Genomic DNA, 20439 nt, shown 5'->3' with positions numbered 1-20439 from the left:
TGAATAGACAATTGATAGATTAAACTTGTAGTTGTAATAATTAAAATTTTTTAATAGTATTCTTGGTGAAACATTTTCAAGTAAAATTAGCTTTGTTAGAAATGAAAATATAAAGGCAAGCTGTTTGGGGTCTTGATACTTGTAAATGTTCATGGCAAGGTGTTAATGGTCACAACAATTAACTTCTGAGTTCTGTTTGGTTCTTTTCTCTTATTTAATTATGATAAAAACCTTGTTTGGCTAATTGCTTAACCGTGTTGATGCTTGTTTTGTTGTCTCCATAGTTATGAGCAAAGAGTTGCTTAGCTTTTGGATGACTAATTTCAGCTCTCAGTTTGTCTTCATAAAATTTAAATTATTGGTTCTTATTTGAGCAATAATGAACTTATATGGTAATAAATATGCATAGCCGTCTCTCCACAAACTTCCTCAGTGGCTCCATACCTCCATCTTTGGGGAATTTGTCGTCCCTTCAATATTTGTACGTGTTATCGAATCACAGTCTCTTTAGTATCATATAATGTCAATTAAATTCTTTTTCCATTGCTGATGCAAGTTTTGTGTTCTTATTCTTGTGGGTGTTTTCAGGAATTTGATGTTTAATATGTTATCAGGTCAAATCCCTGAAGAATTGGGCAACCTCTCTAGTCTCCGATATATGTATAGAAACTCGCTCGCTCGCTCTTTCATTCTCCTTGAATTTCCTTTTAACTTATTGAGTTTGGTTTGGTTCTTTATCTCTTATTTAATTAGGGCCTTGGGCTTCAATGAACTCACTGGTCAGCTTCCACCAGAACTTGGAAGATTGAGATCTCTACATGTTTTGTAAGTTTCAAAAAGAAGAATAATAATATCATACCACCTTGTAAAACCACGGAAGATAGTAAGAGGAGAAATAAAATAGAAAAAGGGTGGATTACAATCCTTTTGATTTGTTGTTGTAGAGGGTTGACCTCCAACAATTTGAGTGGAGAACTGCCGGAAAATTACGCCAACTTTGTGGGATTGCAGCAGTTGTAAGTGCAACTCATCATGTTATCTCAACCAACAATCTGTTTAGTGTAGTGGTCCCTTAATTAATTATTTCATGCTGCAGTAGCGTAGCTGGGAACCGTTTGACCGGTCAAATACCAAGGTTCATTGCGAAGTGGACTGAACTCTATTACCTGTAAGAAATTACTTGTACTTTCTGTAATCATACACATGTGAAAGTGATTGAGAAACTGTCGATGATCGAAGAATATCATTCAATGATTTGTGTTTTGTGTACTGATGACAGGTCCCTCTCCGGGAATGATTTTGAAGGAGAGCTGCCTCTTGAACTTCTTTTTAACATGTCATATCTCGAATACTTGTAAGTGCTCTATAATTTAATTTAACCGGGTTGAAATAAATGCATGTTTTATTCTGGATTGTTTTTCTTCCAGGTTTGTCAGTGATGTAAGAAGCTCGGCCGGTTTCCCTTTCCCAAAAAATGCAAATATGACGGGAATAAGATACCTGTGAGTTTTTCCTTCTTTGCTTTTCTTTAAAGCTCACACTCGAAAATCACATAAATAATTATCAAGGCTTTAAGTAATAAAACTAGTTATTAAACCCCAAAATACATACCAAAATATATTCTTGAAATTTCACGTTAAATAGGTACGATTTTATCATATGCAAATTAAAAAATATATTTAATTCTTTTTGTTTTTTAACATTCAAAAAACATAAAAGAAAATACCCACAAACACACACTCCCAACCACACATTCAATGTTTACTCACCCACTCCCAATTTCAAGTTTCCAATGTAACAAAAATTAAAATTGCTTACAATAATTTAAATACACATTTTGAAATCCACAAATTACAAAAAAGACTCAGGAACAGTACTGGAAACGGCTGAGAAAAACCAGGAAACAGGGGGTGATCTGGAATGGCATCTGTGGTCGAATTACAGAGAGGCAGAGGTGGTTGAGTAAAGGAGAGAGAGCTGGGTCTCGGTTTAGCAGAGGGGTGGTACTATCGGTGGATCTGGAGGGCCTGGTTCGGGTTTGTGGAGGATGGTCTGTGAAGGCCGGTGATGGGGCTGTTGGGTCAGCTGTCAGAGATCGGGAAAGGAAGATGAGGAAGTGCACTAGGCGCCTTTGTGGTTGTGGTGGGGAGCTGGAAGGTTGATGTTGTGGCCGGGGGAAGAATGGGCTTGGGTTCTGTGAGAGGGAGGGGAGACCTGGTTCGGTGGGCGGTGGAGAAGGAGAAGGAGAACTTGAAACAACCAGCGAGAGGGGAGAGTCAGGGTGAACGGTTCTGCCCTCTTTTGGTCTTGGCGAGCTGGCGGCTAGTTCAGGAGGGAAGGTTTGGTGAGGGAGAAGAAGATGGGGACGGCTGTGGCTAGGACATGGAGAGCGGCTGCTGGAGGAGGGGAGGGGATTAGGATTATTTTTTTGTGGTTTCTTAATTTATTTGTTTTCAAAATTGCCCCTATTGCGTGTTGTGGGACTCTTATTTATAAATAGAATATTGTTAGGTCTCAATTGTTCCTCAATTTTATTTTATTTTTTTAATTTTGATTTTTTTAATTTTAATTTTTTTTAAAAAAAAAACAAGTAATATCACTCAATAAAAAAAAATATTTAAAAAATAACATGTTAAAAGTGAAACACATTCAAGAAATCTTTGAAAATTTAAATTATTTTGAGACAATATTAAAAATGCTAAAAACAATAAAAATATATCAAGAACATATTTTTTCGAGTTTTTATTATTTTTTTGGTTTTTTTTAAATATTAGATCAAAATTTAGATAGCAACAATATAAATTCAAATTGAATAATTAAAACAATATACACTTAGAATTATATTTGTCTGGGAGCGTTACTGTTGTAGAATTTGGATTATGACCGATCTTTTACATAAATATATTTTTAGGCCTATTGTTCTTTATTTGATCTTGAGTTTTTTTTTATGAGCTATTACATGCTGTGAAGACTAGTTTTATCTGGGATTCAGGTTTGAGAATTTTATTTTTTTAAAAAAAAAAAATATATATATATATATATATATATATATATATATATATATATTACGACTATAGGCATAACAGAATCATGAAGTCACGATATTTATGTATGTGACTCTTAACGATATGTATGCATTGGATAAATCCGAACACCAACTTCTTCAATGATTTGTGTAGGGTGATAAGGAATTGCTCAATAAGTGGTGAAATCCCCCCGTACATCGGTGATTGGTCATCGTTAAAATACCTGTAAGTTTCATTTCGTCTTTTGTAAAAGATTTGTAGTTCTGTCATTGCTATTTTGTTTCGTCAGCTCTATAAATGCTCATTGTTTAGGGCCTTTAGGCCATGCATAGAAGTGTTGATGATTTTTGACTATGTGTTTACAGAATCAACTATGCAATAATTTACCATAGCACAACTATATATCAAATATATATAATTTACCATAGAAGTGTGGATAACGTTTGCTTTCATTTTTTTTATCCTGCAGAGACTTGAGCTTTAACAGCTTAACTGGTGGAATACCAGATTCCATGAAAAAGCTGAATTTAAGTAAGATGTATGCAAAAGAGATTCTTGAACTCGATGTCTTATAATAAGCTCGTTCTGCCACTCTGTTAAAAAGTACATGGGATGGTTTTAATTGTGGTTTGTTTTGTTTAGGTTTCTTACAGGAAATATGCTTAATGGCACAGTACATTCCTGGGTTCCTCGTACCATTGAAGACAAGGCGTATGTTATGGCTTTGTGCTCTTTGCTCAAATGGGTTGTTTTCCCTTTTGTAGATTTCCTCAATTAAATCTTGATATGTAAACAATACTGTTGCAGGGACTTGTCATATAATAATTTTGAAATTCCACGTGATGGTCCGAAGAAAGGAGAAGGAAAGCTGAACATGTAATAACGGCTACTTCATTTTCTTCTTCCTTTTTTTTCACTTGCAAGAATATTATTGTCTATGAAATCCCAACATCTGATCATTTTGTATCATGTGCACCAACTGCTTGCATGTTGTTCCTACTCAAGCAGTGAACCAAACAGGTATGGTAATATCCTCCATATGGTGCAATTAATTTAGAACAAATAACCCTGAGCTATTTCTTACAAATGTTGTTTGCTATTTCTAGGAATTCTATACGTGATTTGACAGATAAATGTCGGGGAAAACCAAAGTGTAAGCTCTATTGAGAAGCTCTTAATTTTGCACAGGACAGATTTTCTGTACTGATTATCATTTTTTGCAGACGATTCCTTATATATAAATTGTGGAGGAGGAGAGACAGTTGTTGATGGGAAAGTGTTTGAAGCAGACAGTGCAACATTAAATTACCATTTAGCTCGAAGAGAAAATTGGGCTTATTCTTGTTCTGGAGACTTCGGATCGAAAACTTACGATTCCAGTGATTACATAAAAAACGTGGATTGTGGAGATTGTGATCCTGCTGAGACACAGTTATACAATTCAAGTCGCCTCTGCCCTCTTTCTCTGACATATTACGGCTTCTGTTTATTTCAAGGAAATTACACTGTCAAGCTTTACTTCGCTGAAACTGTTTACCAAAATGATAAAGATTACTCGAATTTAGGGAAACGTGTTTTTGATGTATATATACAGGTAACCGCTATATTTTTCTGCACTTCTTTCAAAAATTCCCATCATTCAACATCCACTTTTGGATACAGGGGAAGAGAGAACTAACAGACTTCAACATAAAAGAAAACGCCACCGGCACCAATAAGACATGGACTGCAAGTTTCACAGCATATGTAGGAGATGATCATCTATTGAATATCCACCTTTTCTGGGCTGGAAAAGGATCTTTTCAGGTGCCAGGTTTTTCCTATCCAAGTACTGCTGCCCTGTCTCTGAATGGACCCCTTGTGTCAGGCATTTCCGTAACTGCAAGTAAGGAATTGCGTGCTCTTAATTTTGTTGAGCAAAGATTTATGCTACCCTTTATCTGGATAAATAATTTTTTCTTGTTGTCTTCCACTATGTGTATCCAGACTTCAAAGTTGGTGGCAAGGGACTATCTCCTTCACAAATTGCAGGGATTACTGCAGGTTCAGTATTTGCTCCTCTACTTCTGTTGGCTTTCATGTGGAAAATGGGCTGGCTGCGGAAAAGCGAGTTGGATGGTACCTCTCCATTCTAATCTAAAATCATTATGCACCACACTACCTTAAGAATTCTTATTTTGATGTTTTCTTCGAATAGAAATAACCATTGAGGTCCAAGGACAATCTTTCACCCTCAAACAAATAATCGATGCTACTCGAAAATTTAGCCCCAAAATGGAGATTGGCAGGGGACGCTTTGGAATAGTATACAAGGTCAGATTTTCTGTTTTGAAACATTTGTTCCCAACATGCACTTTTTTCTTTCAGAGTTCTGGTAAATTGATTTCACGTGTATACAGGCTGAATTGCCGAATGAGATAAAATTAGCAGTGAAGAAGATTTCTCCTCAATCAAAGCAACATGGAAAAGATGAATTACAAAGGGAAATCTTCAACCTGAAATCTTTGCATCATGAGAATCTTGTTCAATTGTTGGATGGCTATTCTATTAAAGACCTGCATCTGCTAGTTTATGACTATATGCATAAAGGCTCCCTTCACCATGCGTTGTTTGGTAATACTGCCATCTCTTTCGGTTCTCAAGTTTTATCTTAATTTTCACCTAATGCATTGCCTTGTGAAATTCATATAATTGTTGAGAACTAAAACACGTACAGGAGTAATAGAATTCCGTGACTTGATGTTTGTGAGAGCTTCTAATTGTATATTTAAATCTTCTCTTAGTACAAGGATAGTGTACTTGCAAATATCAATAACTTAATATCAATAATCTTGATTTGTAGAACCAAATTCCACGACAAAACTTGATTGGAAAGCTAGATTTGCTATCTGTCTGGGAATAGCAAGAGGTTTGAGGTATTTACATGAAGAGAAAAGGTTCAAGATTGTTCATGGAAACATAAAACCTAGTAATATTATGCTTGATAACTCTCTTACGGCCAAGTTGTCTGACTTTGGATTGGCAATGCTTTGTGATGAGGAAGATCCATTTATGGCCATCAAAGCAAAAGGGTCGCGGTAAGTATTATGATCATTGATTGAAAACTACTTTCATTCTTTTAATAAAGAGCTAACCTATAAATAATCTCTTATTGCAGAGTTTACATGGCACCTGAGTATTCAATGGGAAAAGCAATAACTGTTAAAGCTGATGTTTACAGTTTCGGAATTGTCCTACTCGAAATAGTTAGCGGGAAAGTTAGTGCAGATTACACACCAAATCAAGAAGCTGAGTTTCTTCTGGATAAAGTAAGTGAGTCTTATAGGATAAACCCTTTGTTTTTTTTTTTCAGTTATTATCAAACCAAACATGTTCTGTCAACATCAAATAAATTAATATGTGTTACATTCAACTCATGAAAAAACAAAAGCTAATATTTAGAGATCGCTTTGATACTAAGAAAAAATTTAGAATAAAAAAAGATATTATTATTCAATAATTTGATAAATGTGTTGTATTCAACTCATATGAAGTTTATATAATTATATAACAAGACACATAAGTAAATAAAATAAAATAAATTATAGAAAATATAGTTGATTGTATCCTTTAATTGGATGATTGAAATAATTTCTTGATTACCTAGAATTATTTAATTCCTTAATTTGTTTTTTATTGAATAGAAAATAATCAGGAATATTTACTTGATCATTTCCTTAATACTTGGAGCTAAGCCAACCTTGCTTTGTAATTGCAGGCTGGTGTTTTGAACGATAAGGGAAGAATCCTTGACTTGGTGGACAAGAAATTAGCATCCAGTTACAACAGGAAGCAGGCTCTCACTGTTTTGCTATTAGCAATGAAGTGTGTTAATCTGTCTCCTACTCTCAGGCCTAAAATATCCGAAGTCGTCAGTGTACTTGAAGGTGAGAAAAGAATCGATGAGATTTCTGAAGGCGATGATACTCCATCAACAAATATTGGAGGACTGTGCGGTGCGTGTTCTAGGGTGTTGGAAATAGAGCCAATTTCTTAGCCAATTGGTAATGTTAAGTTTGGTGATGAAAACCTTCTGCCTCTTTTGTTTTTTGTAATTACTTGGGTCTAATTATGTGGTGGTGTCAAGAGAACATTGATGTGTGTGTGAGAGACTCCATGAGAAAATATGTGTGTTTGCTTTGTCTGCTATGATTAATTTGTGCTGATATGGTTGCTGGTAATTTCGTGAATTGAATAAGGAATTGATCATTAGATTTTACAAAAATGTATAGATTTTATTGATCAAAAGAAGCCAGTATATATACATAAGGACTTGGCTAAGAAAAAATGATCAATTATTTCAGTCAGTGCTATGTTATTTCAGTGCTGTAGGTACTAAAACCTTTTCTCAAGATATCTTCCAAACTGTTAGGGTTCTTGCTCTAGATCTTCTTTCTCAGTTGTGAAAGGAGTTGGTTCCGTAGTTTTAGAATTCGGCTGATCCCAATTCTCCATCTCCATCATTGCATATTTTTATATACAAAGTAAAGAAGAAAAAGGCATTACCAGAAGAATTGTGTAAAATAAGTAAATTTATCCCCACTCTCACTGCCACAAGGCCCAGAGCCCATTATTCTAAATCTGCAATAAGATTTTGAATTGAGAGTTTTTGTACATTAACCCTATTTAGTAGAATTTTATTTTGCTTATACTTGTTGTTAATGCTGTATTGTTTCCATCTACATCATAATTATGCTTCCTAGCGATCCTTTATGCTCTCTAGCAATCATTTTGGACTTTGGGTATCTATTTTCCTATATTTATGTTTTTGTTTTTGCTATTCTTTAATGATTTATCTTAAAATTAGAGATTATTTTATTCTTCAAATATGTTAATTTTGTATTTATGAGATTTTTAATCAACATGTCAAAATTACATTTATTATCAATTTCACAACTAATTTTAGTGGATTTGTCTAAACATCTCCTGCCGAATGATAAATTTAGAACGGTAGAATGTATTTAAAGATAAGATTGATCAAATTAAAGATGCAAGAACAAATTAGAGAAACATTATAGGGACAAATTTAGCTATCAACAATATATTTTTTTAAAAAATATATCTTATCCCAATATGAATTTAATATCTTTGATATGTAAATTGTAAATAAATCTTACAATGAAAATTTTCATCTTTTTTTTCTATCAATTTCTTTTTTTTTTTCAATTTTATCTTCAAACTTTGTTACTAGTCACGATTGGGTTATATTTGAACCAGTTAAATTGATTAAGTCACGTTAGGAAAACTCTCACACTATTTAAAATTGATTGAGAGGTTTTAAAAATTGATCTACTAAGCTGGATTTAATAATAATATCAAATAATTTTTTTACTATCTAAATATTTTTTGTTAAGTTCAAAAATCTAAATTGAAAGAGAAAGGAACAAAATGTAAAAAAACAAAGAAACTTCATGATTAGTTTTAAATTTGCAAAGTGTTTTTAGTTTGTACTTTCTCCTATAATCCAGCCCATATATTTTCTAGATATTTAATTTTTATTTTGTTCTTGATTTTAAAGAATACTTATATTTGGATCATTTTTTGGTAATAAAAAAACTAAAATCTTTTTATTTGAATCATATTTTAAATTAAAATTTAAGTACTCATATCAGGCCTTATTTTTATCATTCATCATCAAAACTAAAAAATAATGCAGCATATCGGCCATTTTTTTAATTAAATAATAGAATGTATATTTAAAGCCGTTTTTATTACTTTTTATTGCACATTGCTTTAAATAAGCATCTATATTAATAACGCCTTAAGTTTTTTTTACACATTAATTTGAAATCATTGATTAGTTTTTATCATTATTTTTTTAATTAAAAAATTATTTTAAGAGAAACCTCTATTGCAAAGACACTTTTGCTGTGTTATTTTTTAAAAAAGAAAAACCAAAAAATAATTCTCTTTATGCTACTTTCCAAAATTGTTTTTCAACCAGTATGGCGCCCATGTCGGTGCTCCAGACAATAAATTCGCACTGCGTCAAAATCAAATCCCCCTGTAAATACCACACCACAGTAAATCACTCTCCCTCATCCGCTCTCCACAATCCCTCGAACCCCTGAAACAGGCAAAACTGTTACCGTGAAACGACACACACTCACCCTCTCGCTCCTCTCCACGGCCATAACCGTCGTGGTAATCGATGCGGTGGTCCCCGGCCGATGGACCCCAATAGATGTATCATTTTTTTTTTTATTTTTTATAAAAACTTATCTATATATGTTTTTTCAACACATTTTGATTATTTAAATTTTAGAACAAATCAAAAAATATATGCACACATATAGTAACATAAACTAAGAATTATGTTCATTAATAAATCAATAAAAAATCAATAATGATATCTAAAAACAAAAGCTCAAGAAATCGATAGATAAACATAAATTAAAATATTAAATCTTGAAAAATTAAATATTTGAAATGCAAATATAAACATGTTTTAATAAAAAAATTCAACTCAACTTTAAATTAAAAAAATATTATTATCACCTAATTTTTATATAATATAAAAAACTTCCATCGAATTTTTTTTATTGTATAAAAAAAAAAATTAAAGTATTGAATTCTGCTAGGGTTGTAACTCGTAACTTGAAACATTTTAGAGACTGAATAAGTTGTATGTGTTTAAGTCGTATAGCTTGTAAACCATTGTTGCTGATGGGTTGAAGTTTCCTGCTTAGATTTTTAACAAACAACGTGTTTAATGGGCTTCTTACCTGGACCAATAACTCGATGGCACATGTCTATCCTACAGGGTAAGACACTAGATTAACATCCAATTAATGCAAGCTTATCTTCAACTTCTTGGATATTTTTATTTTTGAAAACATAATTTATTTATATAAAAGATAAAAATAAAATTATAGATAAATCAAAAAAATTATTTAAAAAATTAAACATATAATGAAAAAAGTCAGTATTTTTTAAAGAGGTTCTTGAACAAAATAAAAGATAAAAGGTTTTGTTTATTTTATTTATTTTTTAGTTTTTTAACTAGTCACGTCAATTTATTTTCTTTTATGTTTTTTGTTTTGTTTTTTTATTTCATTCAAGATTTTATACATGATATATTATTTTATTTATTTGTAAACTTAAGATCATATTCAATTAGTTAATGTCACCTTTCCATCATTGAAATTTTATGGAAATATCCAATTAAGAAAATTGTAATTTTAAAAAATCATTCTAGTTCAATATATATAATTTAAAACCTCAAACAATAATTTTAATAGAAGATTTCTATTTAATAATGATGTAGGCAAGTTTGAAAAAAACTAATAATTTTAAATAGTAAACTATGGAATAGTAGAAAGTCTAAGTAGACTAGAATAGCCTAAAATTAGCTTGATAATTTTTAATTTAATTGTTGGATCATTATATGCTAAATTTTATATAAAAATCAAATGGTTATAATTACCACCATAGATAGATAGATTAATAGTTACCCAAATCAGAGAGTGTTGCAAAAACTTTCATTAGGTAATTACCGACATACATCAATTTTTCATATCTTCCTTGAGATTACTCTTTTTCTTTCTTTCTTTCTTTGTTTTTTTGTTAGGGAGTGCTAAGCCTGATGTAGGCCACAGGGCAACATTTTTATTTTAAAAAAAAATTACAAAATTTTACACAAGCAAATCCCACACCAAAATACAATATATACTAATGATGAAATGAAATAAAGAGTCCTAAAACTAGTCTTCGTGAAAAGAAGACTCTCAAACTGGATCAAACAATATTTCAAACATAGAAAAAGAGCAACCAACTGAAAAATTACAATACTAATGATGAAATGAACTAAAGACTTGAAACTATGGATCTTTAGGATAATATTCTTCAGCTTTCCAGGGACTGGTGCTTGCACTTGTTAGACACTGCTCGCTTAACGAGTGAGGAGCTCCCCACCACGTGTAAGTGCTTGAGCATGCTCTTTCCATCCACAATTAGATGCTGCATAAGTCAACATCTCCACCCATATTTGACTTATCATCCTCCACTTTTTTTCGTTGGTCCACTTCTTTTCTGGCTTCTCCAGAGATTGGAGACTTGCTAGCTTGTAGCATTGACACATCGCCTTCTGTTTTTTTGATTTCATTCATAAACTCTTCAGAACCCCAATGAGTAGGTGTTTTTATTTTCGATCTCCAGCACCACGAGAATTCGGTGAGTTGAATGCAGGTTTGCTTTATTGGTTCTTCACTAATCCCTTTAGGCAGCATATTTGGACGTTCAATTAGAAGATACAACATGTAATTAGATAAGGATCTGCTCCTTTTGCAAAGTTGATTATTTGCATCAACTTTGTTATTGCAAATATCATCATGGTAGCAAATATCAGTGCCAATGTGCCATAAAAGGAGGCTCCCATGAAAGTCTATTTCAACCACAGACCTATGAAATAATTCTTCCGAGCATCCCATGCTTTTCAGCACCTGATCACCTCTTTCAGCCAATATCTCCGTCATATCATTCAAGCCAGGATCAGGATGAGGCATTTGATGACCATATCTCAAACGTTTATCTAAGAGGTATTCCCAAATTTTTTCTTTTAATTCGTCACTGATAAGCTCCCAACTTTGAATTTTATCCTTGCCTAGCAACTTCATAAAACAAGCTTTGGCTGTTGGTTTACATGCCAACGAGTTTATGACCATCGTCCGCAAACTTCCGTTCTTGGTTATTCGAGCATCTGTTAAGTCGTGTTGTGCCATGTATCTTTTCCACCTTTTGTTGCTGTCAGAATAGACAGCTCGATAGACAGAATCGGCCCAAGGCCTGCTTAGCATGCTAAGATGAAGCATAGCCCATTCAGATAAGAGGAGCATGATGACACCATATATCTCAGGAACAACTGCACCACCCAGCAAGATGTATGATATAATTACCTCTGTTTCTGGATAGGCATGCTTGTTCGCGATCATTAACGAGAAGGTGACCAATGCAGAAGTAGAAGATAGGAAACTAATGGAGCGAAGAATAGTACGCGGTAACCAGAGCCTTGTCACCTTTGTAAAAAGCACATAAAAATGTGAAGGCTTCTTTCGCTTTCTTGCTACTTAGGAAATGATAGCTGACCATACAGCTACCACGGGCAAGGCCGAGATCTGCGAAAAGTATCTTGAACATTTGAAACAAAAAATGTGCTTCATGGAGATACACAGCCTCAGGTATTATCTTGTTAAATTCTAAACCTTCTTTCACGTCTCCAATAGACATGTCATATAAGCCAACAGATGGAAATTTCTTGCTCAATTCGCTATTGAAATTTCTTCCAATTTCGGAGGCCCTAAACTTCTTGGAGCTAGCTTGCCAAAGAGCCAAAATCCTTTCCCCATACTTGGTAATTCCAGCAACAAAAACAGGAATGGCTAAATATATGAACAAGAAATAAGAAGCTGCAGCAGTTTGAATTGCTAGCTGGAGAATGTGCCTTAACCACATTTCGTTGTCTTCTAGTGCATAAGCAGTTATAGTGTCAGGGCCACCAAGGTGTACAAGGAGTATTGGTGCCCAAAATGATGGAATGAGGTTTGGAGTCGGATTGGTGGGATTTGTTTCCAAACCTCCTTGGCTACGGGAAGCAATACCTAATGCTAAAGTTGCCACCCAATCCGCAGACAAGTATGCTATCCAGACAAACCATGCGAGCCCGATTCCACTGCTGTACTTCCGCCGATTTCCAATGACGACGAGCAAGGTTTGGAGAAAGAGACTTAACAAAATCAGTGAGCGAAACTCCCATTCATTCCACAATTCTTGAGCACGTTTGGACAAGTTGTTGATATCCATCATATGTCCTTTTGTTCGCCTTCAACAAAAGGTGCAATCTAATTTAATTTTTCCAGTAATGAAATCAGCTTTAGTAAAGATTCCAAAAAAACCAGAGACAAAATCGAACTAATGCAACAACGAACAGAGTACTAGCTAGTACGTACTAAACACAGAAACAGTCACAAATTATTTGAAAAACAAGATCATTTTATTACTGAAAACAATGGATCTTAACAAATTGACCATTTTCAGCTTCTTGCAGACGTGGTGGTTTTGGTTACTTCAGATAACAAAACACAAGCAGTAAATTAAAAGCATTAATAACATTGAAGTTGATTTGTGCTTAGAGCTGCTCTAATTACATTAATTACACCCCAAACTCTTGTTATGGATGGCAAGAATGTTGAAAGTAAATTGATTTCTAAAAATTAGTTGAATTGATCGACCAGCTAGGAACAAGTTAACTGGTAGAGATAGAGCAACCTGGTGGAATAATTAAAACGATCGACCGATTGATAAACGGTCAACCGGTTTAAGTATGTAGATTATTCCGTCAACTTGAGTTCGTTTTAGAAGTGTATCCGGCCAAAATCCTTTTCCCTTCTCTCCCTTCTCTAGTGACTTAATCTCTCTTCTCTCATCATTCAGTGATTCATACGCAAGAGAAGTGAAGTTTTAGAACCGAAACGTAAAATCCTATAATTTTCACGAGTTGTTTTAGAGGTGCTGGCTCCACAAATATTTCGCTTTGCCATCACTGCTCGAAAGAATTAATACCACAAGTACAGAACTTAATTTGTTATGAATTCCTGTAGAACGATGATTACTTACAAGTTACAAAAGAGAGGAAATGTTGTTCTTCCAGAATAAATTACTTTCCCTTTGTCGCAAGGTAAAACTTTATTCTGCAGGCATCTACTTAGCTCGTGATTTTCATGGCAACACTTCCCGTTCTGGAACAAAATCCTTTGTACATATATAATAAGTAAACTGAGGTCAAACATTCAGTGAGCCTGTGTATGTGTTTGTTTTTATGTTATTAATTTCAATTTGAGATATCATTTTAATACATTTTAGAATAAAAAATATTTTTAAAAACAATCACAATTATATTTCTAATTTTTTTAAAAAAAAAAACATGTATGCACAATAAAATTAGTTTGGTGAAATAAATTTATAAATTTTTAATTATAAGAAGTATTTGTCGTACAGACATCGCCACCTTTAAAAATTCAATAAGCAGTAAAGAAGAGTTTATGATTATTCAAGTGAAAATAATATTTTTTTCAAACGTTAAAATATTAAAAATTTATTAAATTAAAATAAAATAAAATTTGTTTAATTTTTTAAAAAAATACAAAAAAAATAGTGATGTAGAGGATAGATTTTTACAGTCAATTATAGATATTCTAAATCAGATTTTGTAGAAAGTTCGATAAACTTATTTATAAATTAGCAGGAGATAGTGAAGCTCAAGAAAAAAATCTATTTATGTTATACAATTAATTTGGTAAAAAAAAAAAAACCCATAACATTTGATATGATCACACAAATTTGATCAAAAGCTTTTATAATCTCGGTTATATATAACAAATAAACTCGAAAATATTATTTAAGCTAATTTTATTATTTAATGTTTTATTTTAGATTTTAAGTTTAATTTAATATTTAATTAATTTATTAATTAATTTTTAATTTAATTTAGGATTTTGAGTTTTCTACTATGTAAAGATTGGTTTATGTAAAAATTTTAAAGAGACAGATTGATTAGTAGATCTTTTCTACGTTCAACTTTTGCAAGTTTTTATGTTAAGCCTCGTGGCTTGTCAAAATACTCCCAGATTCCGGCAACAAAATGAACGGAGATGATGTGTGGACGTTGAATTATCCATAGTTCATGTATGAATTTGGTTTTTTTTTTTTGTTAAAAAAGTTAAATAAACTTGGACGCTAGCCCAAATTCACCTTGCTAGACAGAGGCTGGACGCATTTGTGCTCAAGTCTAGGCCCATCTCCTCTTATTTCTTTCATATTATTATTTATAAATTTTTTAATAATTTAATTTGTTGAATTTCTTTTCTGTGCTTTTTTTTATTTAAATTATAAATACAATAAAATATGTCATCCTTCTTTTTGCATGTACCTTTATGTTTTTTTGTTTTGTTATTTTATTCAAGATTTTATACATGATATATTGTGTTTATTTATTTGTGAACGAAATTTTGTGGAAATATCCAATTAAGAAAATTTTAATTTTAAAAAATTATTCTAGTTCAATATATATAACAATAATGTTTTTTAAAGATTTTATAGTGTCATTTGGCATTTGATTTTTTTTTAAATAATATAATTTTAATAAGGAAACAACAAAAAGATAACATAATTTAATTTGGCATTTGGCATTTGATTTATAGTGCCATTTGGCATTTGATATATTGTTTTATTTATTTGTAAACTTAAGATCATATTCAATTAGTTAATGTCACCTTTCCATTATTGAAATTTTGTGAAAATATCCAATTAAAAAAATTGTAATTTTAAAAATTCATTCTAGTTTAAATATATATAATTTCAAACCTCAAACACTAACTTTTTTTTTTTTTCAAGTGAGTGCTAAGCCTGATGTAGACAATAGGACAGTAGTTTTATTAAAAAAAAATAAAGCCGCTGCATCATGTAACATTTCCTGGGTTTCCTTATCTATATCAAAACCATCAGCTTGATTATTCTCACAGGTTGTCTAGAACCGGACATTGCCTTGCTTAATTCCCAAATTGAGGGAATCAGAAGAGACACATTTCTCAGTAGTGTTAGCTACACTACCATTAGCTTGCAACAATTTTATTTTCCTGGATTTGCTTCTAGCATTCCTGTTGTTTTCGTTGATCGCTTCTGAGGAGGCCTCTTGGCTGCACTGAGAGTTCAAAAGGGTTGGTAGATGAGCCTGTGTATCACTGGTCTTTGTATCCATGGATGCATGATTAGAGGTAATATCTTCATGTTGATCAGTAGATGACTTAATAGCAGGGGGTGAGCCGTTTTCTTTTTGAGATGTGTTTCTGAATGAGTCAGGAACAATATCTGATGTGTCATTAAGAGCCAAAGCATGCCTGTTTTTCTTCCCTTTCTTCCCTTTTCCGTATGTATATTTAGGGCCAAGTCTTCTGGTTCGTCTAAGCTTTTTCCTTCTTTTTTTCCTGTAGTTCCATTTCCACTACTTCTTGAGGCTCTGCCAGGTCACATATAAAATCAGAGAATGAGTTACATGAGTTTGTTGCCTTGTTGATTAGCCTTGTTCCTTTCACCTGGCCTGTGATTCTGTTTTTTACAATGCCCTCTCTTGTAACGGAATGTGTTGAGACATCTGTGTTGCTATCACTATCGGTTGCCCCTTCATCACGTGTTTCTTTTGTTTCAGGAAAAAGGTAGGCAATTTTTGAACTTGTGTCAGTATGATCCAAGTTGTTTGTTGGTCCAGTGTACCCTTGATAGAGAATGAGAGAGAAATCACTATCCGTATCCGCCTTTTGTTGCTGTGTTAAAATAATGTTTGTTGCACAATGATCACCATCAGTGTCAGTAATCTTTGTGCCCGCTGCCGTAACCTCATCTGAAGCTGCAAATTCACTGCATAACTCTTCATTTGATGTTTGAATACCTGTTGCACCCATTGAATGTTTGATTGTAGACAGCAGGGGACTAAAATCCGGTTTCATTTCCATGATTGAGATTTCGAATTCGTCGCCATCTAGAACCAGCAAAACATGTTCATTTAGTGTCTCAAATGAGGTTGTGCTCAGCAGCACTTTAACTCCTGTGAGAGATCCTTGGCTCACGCTGGTAATGTCATATCCAAGCATTTTCCCTGCTTTCTCAATAATGGATTCAATACATCTGCGATTCCATCCTATCAAAGGTAATCCTAATATGGACACCCACACAAATCTGTCTATGGCTTTAGCTCCTTTTTCCCATGGTTTCAAATGAAAGAATGATGTTTCCAAAACAGAGGATCCATTTACCAGCTCTTTCTCCATAAATTCTCTATTTGTAAAGGTGATGACTGCTTGGCTTGCTCCCAAAAAACAAAACCCAACTGTCTGCTTGACATTTTTTAGCACCATATGCTCAAGCTGAGCATAGTCCATGTCTGTGGCTATGAATCCCACTAAACTTCTCTGAAGCCATTCCTTGTTATCGGGGATAGACTCATACATCACCGTTTTCTTTGGATGCTTTGTGACAGAAAGAGCTTCAACGAAGGTCCGGGTGTCTCTGAAGGTGAGTTTGGGCATGGTTTTTGGTTGTGGTTTTATAACAAGGTCTGGTTTTTTGTCTAGAGGTTTATGAAATCTGACCGGGTTTGCACGAATTTTGTATGAATCGAACCAGATAAGGTTCAAGCTGTTACAAATGTCTGATTCTTTTAAGGTGGAGAGGAAGGAAACAAACCCAAACCGTCTCCCTCGTTATGTTTTTTTCCTGGAGACAAAAAGATTGGTAACATGACCAATCTTTGCAAGCATCTTTTTGAGGTCATGATAATCTAACCATGATGAGAAACGTTCAATAAAGAACTTAGAAGGGGTAAACGTCGGGAAGGTTGTGTTAGAGGAAGGCTTATTAACGTTCTGGACGTTTATTGTGTGGTGCACAAGTCTCGGTAGGCTTAGTGTAACAGGGAAGGTTGTGTTTGAAGGTGTTTGAGAGGCTGTATTATTTAGGTGAGGTTTGAGTAACGTTGCTACGGTCTGGTTTGCAGGGGTGAGCGAAGGCTTTTTGGTTGGGAGCATTTTGGGAGATCTTGTTATTGTATCGTTGTTCTTTGGGCTAGGAAACTGCAATTGTGTTTAGAGGGTGGTTGCTGTTTTGGGCAGAGATGGTTGTTGGAAATGGATTTTTGATTGTTTGTTGGTTTGTGGGATTTTGGAAATCAAACATGCGATGAGGAAGCTGTGTTTTGGGTGTTTTGGTGTTGGTTTGTGGGATGTTTAGTGGTTGAGGGGGTGATGTTAGCTTTGTGTGTTTTGGGTTTCGGATTGAAAGTCATGACAGATTCCAGACAAAGCTTCAAACATCAATTACTCACTAACAATTCAATCAATATCAAATCCCAACGGTACAAAGATAAATACACATCTTATGCAGCATATATCCAAATATCAGCTCAAGTTAACGGTTGGATCTCCTAGATCGGAGTTAGACCAAAACTGACCTGAGATTGACGAGCCACCATTTAGACATTCATAACACTTTGCTGGAAAGGTTTCATCTCATCTCCACCGTTCAGAATGTTTAATACAACCATAAGCATAACATATCCAAAATTCAGATTGATCCAACTGTTGAAAAGTGAGAAAAAGGCCGGCGGAGCTTACTGTTCCGAGAGTGGTTTGTCCAGAAATCTTCAAACAATTAGATTTTTTAAACGGCAGCAGATATGAACGATCCCTCCGGTCTGGATGTAGGAACTATGGAGACACATAACATACCCAAAAATCAAGTTGATCCAACGGTAGAAGAATGAGAGATCGGCCGACGACAGTGACAGATCTGGTCTGGACGATGACGAAGGTGGTGGCTGGCCAAAACTTCCCCTCCACTTCTGGTCTGGACGATGACGAAGGTGTGGTGGCTGGCCAAAACTTCGCTTGTTCACGGTGCTGTGCAGGGCTTGGAGAGGTCCACGGTGCTACTGATGAAGAAGCTACTGACGAGCCAGTGTAGAGCTGATTCTACGAGATGCCACTGCTGGAAGTGTTCATGGAGCCTCGCAGCTGCACTGCGGAGGAGGAATGGTTGGAACTCTGGAGCTGTCGCTGGAGAAGAAGAAACGCTCACTGTCGGGGTTGGTGCCTCGGTGGACTTGGTGGGGTTGGTGGCTTGGGTGGAGACTCAGGTAGTGGTGGAGCTCTTGGTGGAGGTGTTGGTGGGGTATCCTACGATTTCGTTGTTGTAGCAATACATCCACGTCACCAGAGTATTTAACCCAAATCGGGTTAGCTTTTCATTATTTATTTATTTATTCTTATTTAACTTAGGAATTGTATTTTTTCTTACCGAGTTTAGGCTTAAGAATAGAATTGATAGGATTACATACGTTGTATTTGTACAACAACTTGGATAAATTAAATTAAATATAATATCTTGAATATCTCCACGTAGTTACGATTTGTTATTATTTGATCTATTATTTCTCAATGCCTTTTCAGTTCATACATGTCACCAGAGTATGCAATCCGGAGAACCGCGAAAGCCGATGTCTACAGTTTTGGGATCCTTCTCCTTGAAATCGTTAGTGGGAGAAATAATGCTGAGTACAGAGAAAAGGAAGAAACTGTTGTTCTCCTAGATACGGTGAGAGCTGGATCGATTATTCTTTTACTTGGTTAATTTTTCTTAGCTAAAATATGATCAGCAGGGATTAATTAACAATTTTTAGTATTTTTTGCACATTAAAAGTGTGTAATGTTAAGTTTGATGATGAAAACCTTCTGCCCCTTCTTTTTTATGTTGTAATTACTTGGGTCTAATTATGTGGTGGTGACAAGAGAACATTGATATATGCATGAGAGACTCCATGAAAAAATATGTGTGTTTGCTTTGTCTGCTATAATTTATTTGTGCTGTTATTATGACTGCTGGTAATTTCATGAATTGAATAATATTATCATTAGATTTTATGATAATGTATAGATATTTTTATATATATATTTTCCAACCCTAACCATTTAAGCCCAACTCAAAAATAAATACTCAAGGGATTCTTTTCTTCCCTTTCTGTTTTTTCTATCAATCCTAGCTACTTACTCTCTGGTGTGTTTTGCTTTTTATAATTACATGCTGAGTAGACTAGCAGACTTCATTTGTATACAAAACAGGTTTGTATTTCCTTGGAGTCTAAAATAAAGGGATTCAATTAAAATTTATCCGGGGTTTTGATTACAAAATTGTAAAAACATCCATGGACCAAATCAGAAATATCATTTGAAGTTTCAAAACGGTGCCGTTTCAGAGGCAGTATTCATTGTCTTCTCCACCAATTCAGCAAACAGGAAACGTTTCAGTAACAAATGCCATAGATTATGGGGAACGTTTCACAGCTACTATTTCTCTACCGTTACCACTGTAAGAATGGTCCTGAACGTATTCATTAATTATATTAAAAAAAAAAAAAAACGCATGCACAGTACGAAGATAATTTGCCCTGTTCCATGCATGCGTAAAATTTTACATGTGCATGGTTTGTTTGGGTCGGCTTGAGCTAGTGACCATGCACGGGTGGCTGGGTCCAGCCCAGACATGGACCGGGTTGGGCCTAGCCTAAAAATAAAAAAAATTCTTCAAAAAATTCTTTTAAAAAATATATGATTTTCCGCAAATATTTTACGGCATTTTGATCAATATTGATTTGTATTTTTATACTATAAATATAAAAATATGGTATTAAATACCTGGTTTTTGTAAAAAGAAACCATTTTAAAAAAAAATAAAATAAAATGTTTTATTTTCACGCATACGGCCAAGTCTCTCAAATTTTTTTTAAAAAAAATCATATTGTATTTTCATACAATAAAGAAAATTTCAAAAATAT

The 20439-nt window shown here is 33.9% G+C and overlaps 2 protein-coding genes across 5 annotated transcripts in view; both read left to right on the top strand.

Moving 5' to 3' along the window:
* The first annotated feature begins 114 nt into the window (after positions 1-114).
* Positions 115-3923, top strand: LOC118035957 (uncharacterized). Of its 2 annotated transcripts, none has more exons than XM_073405368.1 (11): positions 115-481; positions 589-660; positions 754-825; positions 945-1016; positions 1097-1168; positions 1280-1354; positions 1428-1502; positions 3180-3251; positions 3496-3557; positions 3669-3737; positions 3834-3923. In XM_073405368.1, exons 1-11 carry the CDS (start codon positions 390-392, stop codon positions 3896-3898), a joined length of 798 nt encoding a protein of 265 aa, XP_073261469.1. In that variant the 5' UTR covers positions 115-389; the 3' UTR covers positions 3899-3923. The 2 variants fall into 2 exon arrangements, with proteins under 2 accessions (XP_073261469.1, XP_034897521.2); XM_035041630.2 differs by having other exon boundaries at positions 3496-3564.
* Positions 3924-3935: 12 nt separating this feature from the next.
* Positions 3936-20439, top strand: part of LOC118049597 (probable LRR receptor-like serine/threonine-protein kinase At1g53430) — a 90940-nt gene continuing 74436 nt past the window's right edge. Inside the window, exons 1-10 of one of the 3 annotated variants that reach the window (XM_073405362.1) lie at positions 3936-4046; positions 4133-4179; positions 4250-4620; positions 4689-4911; positions 5013-5144; positions 5224-5339; positions 5426-5639; positions 5869-6103; positions 6184-6334; positions 6784-7238. In XM_073405362.1, coding sequence (XP_073261463.1) covers positions 3964-4046; positions 4133-4179; positions 4250-4620; positions 4689-4911; positions 5013-5144; positions 5224-5339; positions 5426-5639; positions 5869-6103; positions 6184-6334; positions 6784-7062 — 1851 coding nt within the window. In that variant the 5' untranslated portion in view covers positions 3936-3963 and the 3' untranslated portion in view covers positions 7063-7238. Of the gene's footprint in view, positions 4047-4132; positions 4180-4249; positions 4621-4688; positions 4912-5012; positions 5145-5223; positions 5340-5425; positions 5640-5868; positions 6104-6183; positions 6335-6783; positions 7239-20439 lie in introns of those variants that run through there. The other 2 variants (XM_073405363.1, XM_073405364.1) reach the window with 2 other exon arrangements.

The sequence above is a fragment of the Populus alba genome, chromosome 16, assembly GCF_005239225.2.
Source record: "Populus alba chromosome 16, ASM523922v2, whole genome shotgun sequence".
NCBI lineage: Eukaryota > Viridiplantae > Streptophyta > Magnoliopsida > Malpighiales > Salicaceae > Populus > Populus alba.
Note: the sequence above shows the minus strand (reverse complement) of the source record. Positions and strands in the feature narration are given on the sequence as shown.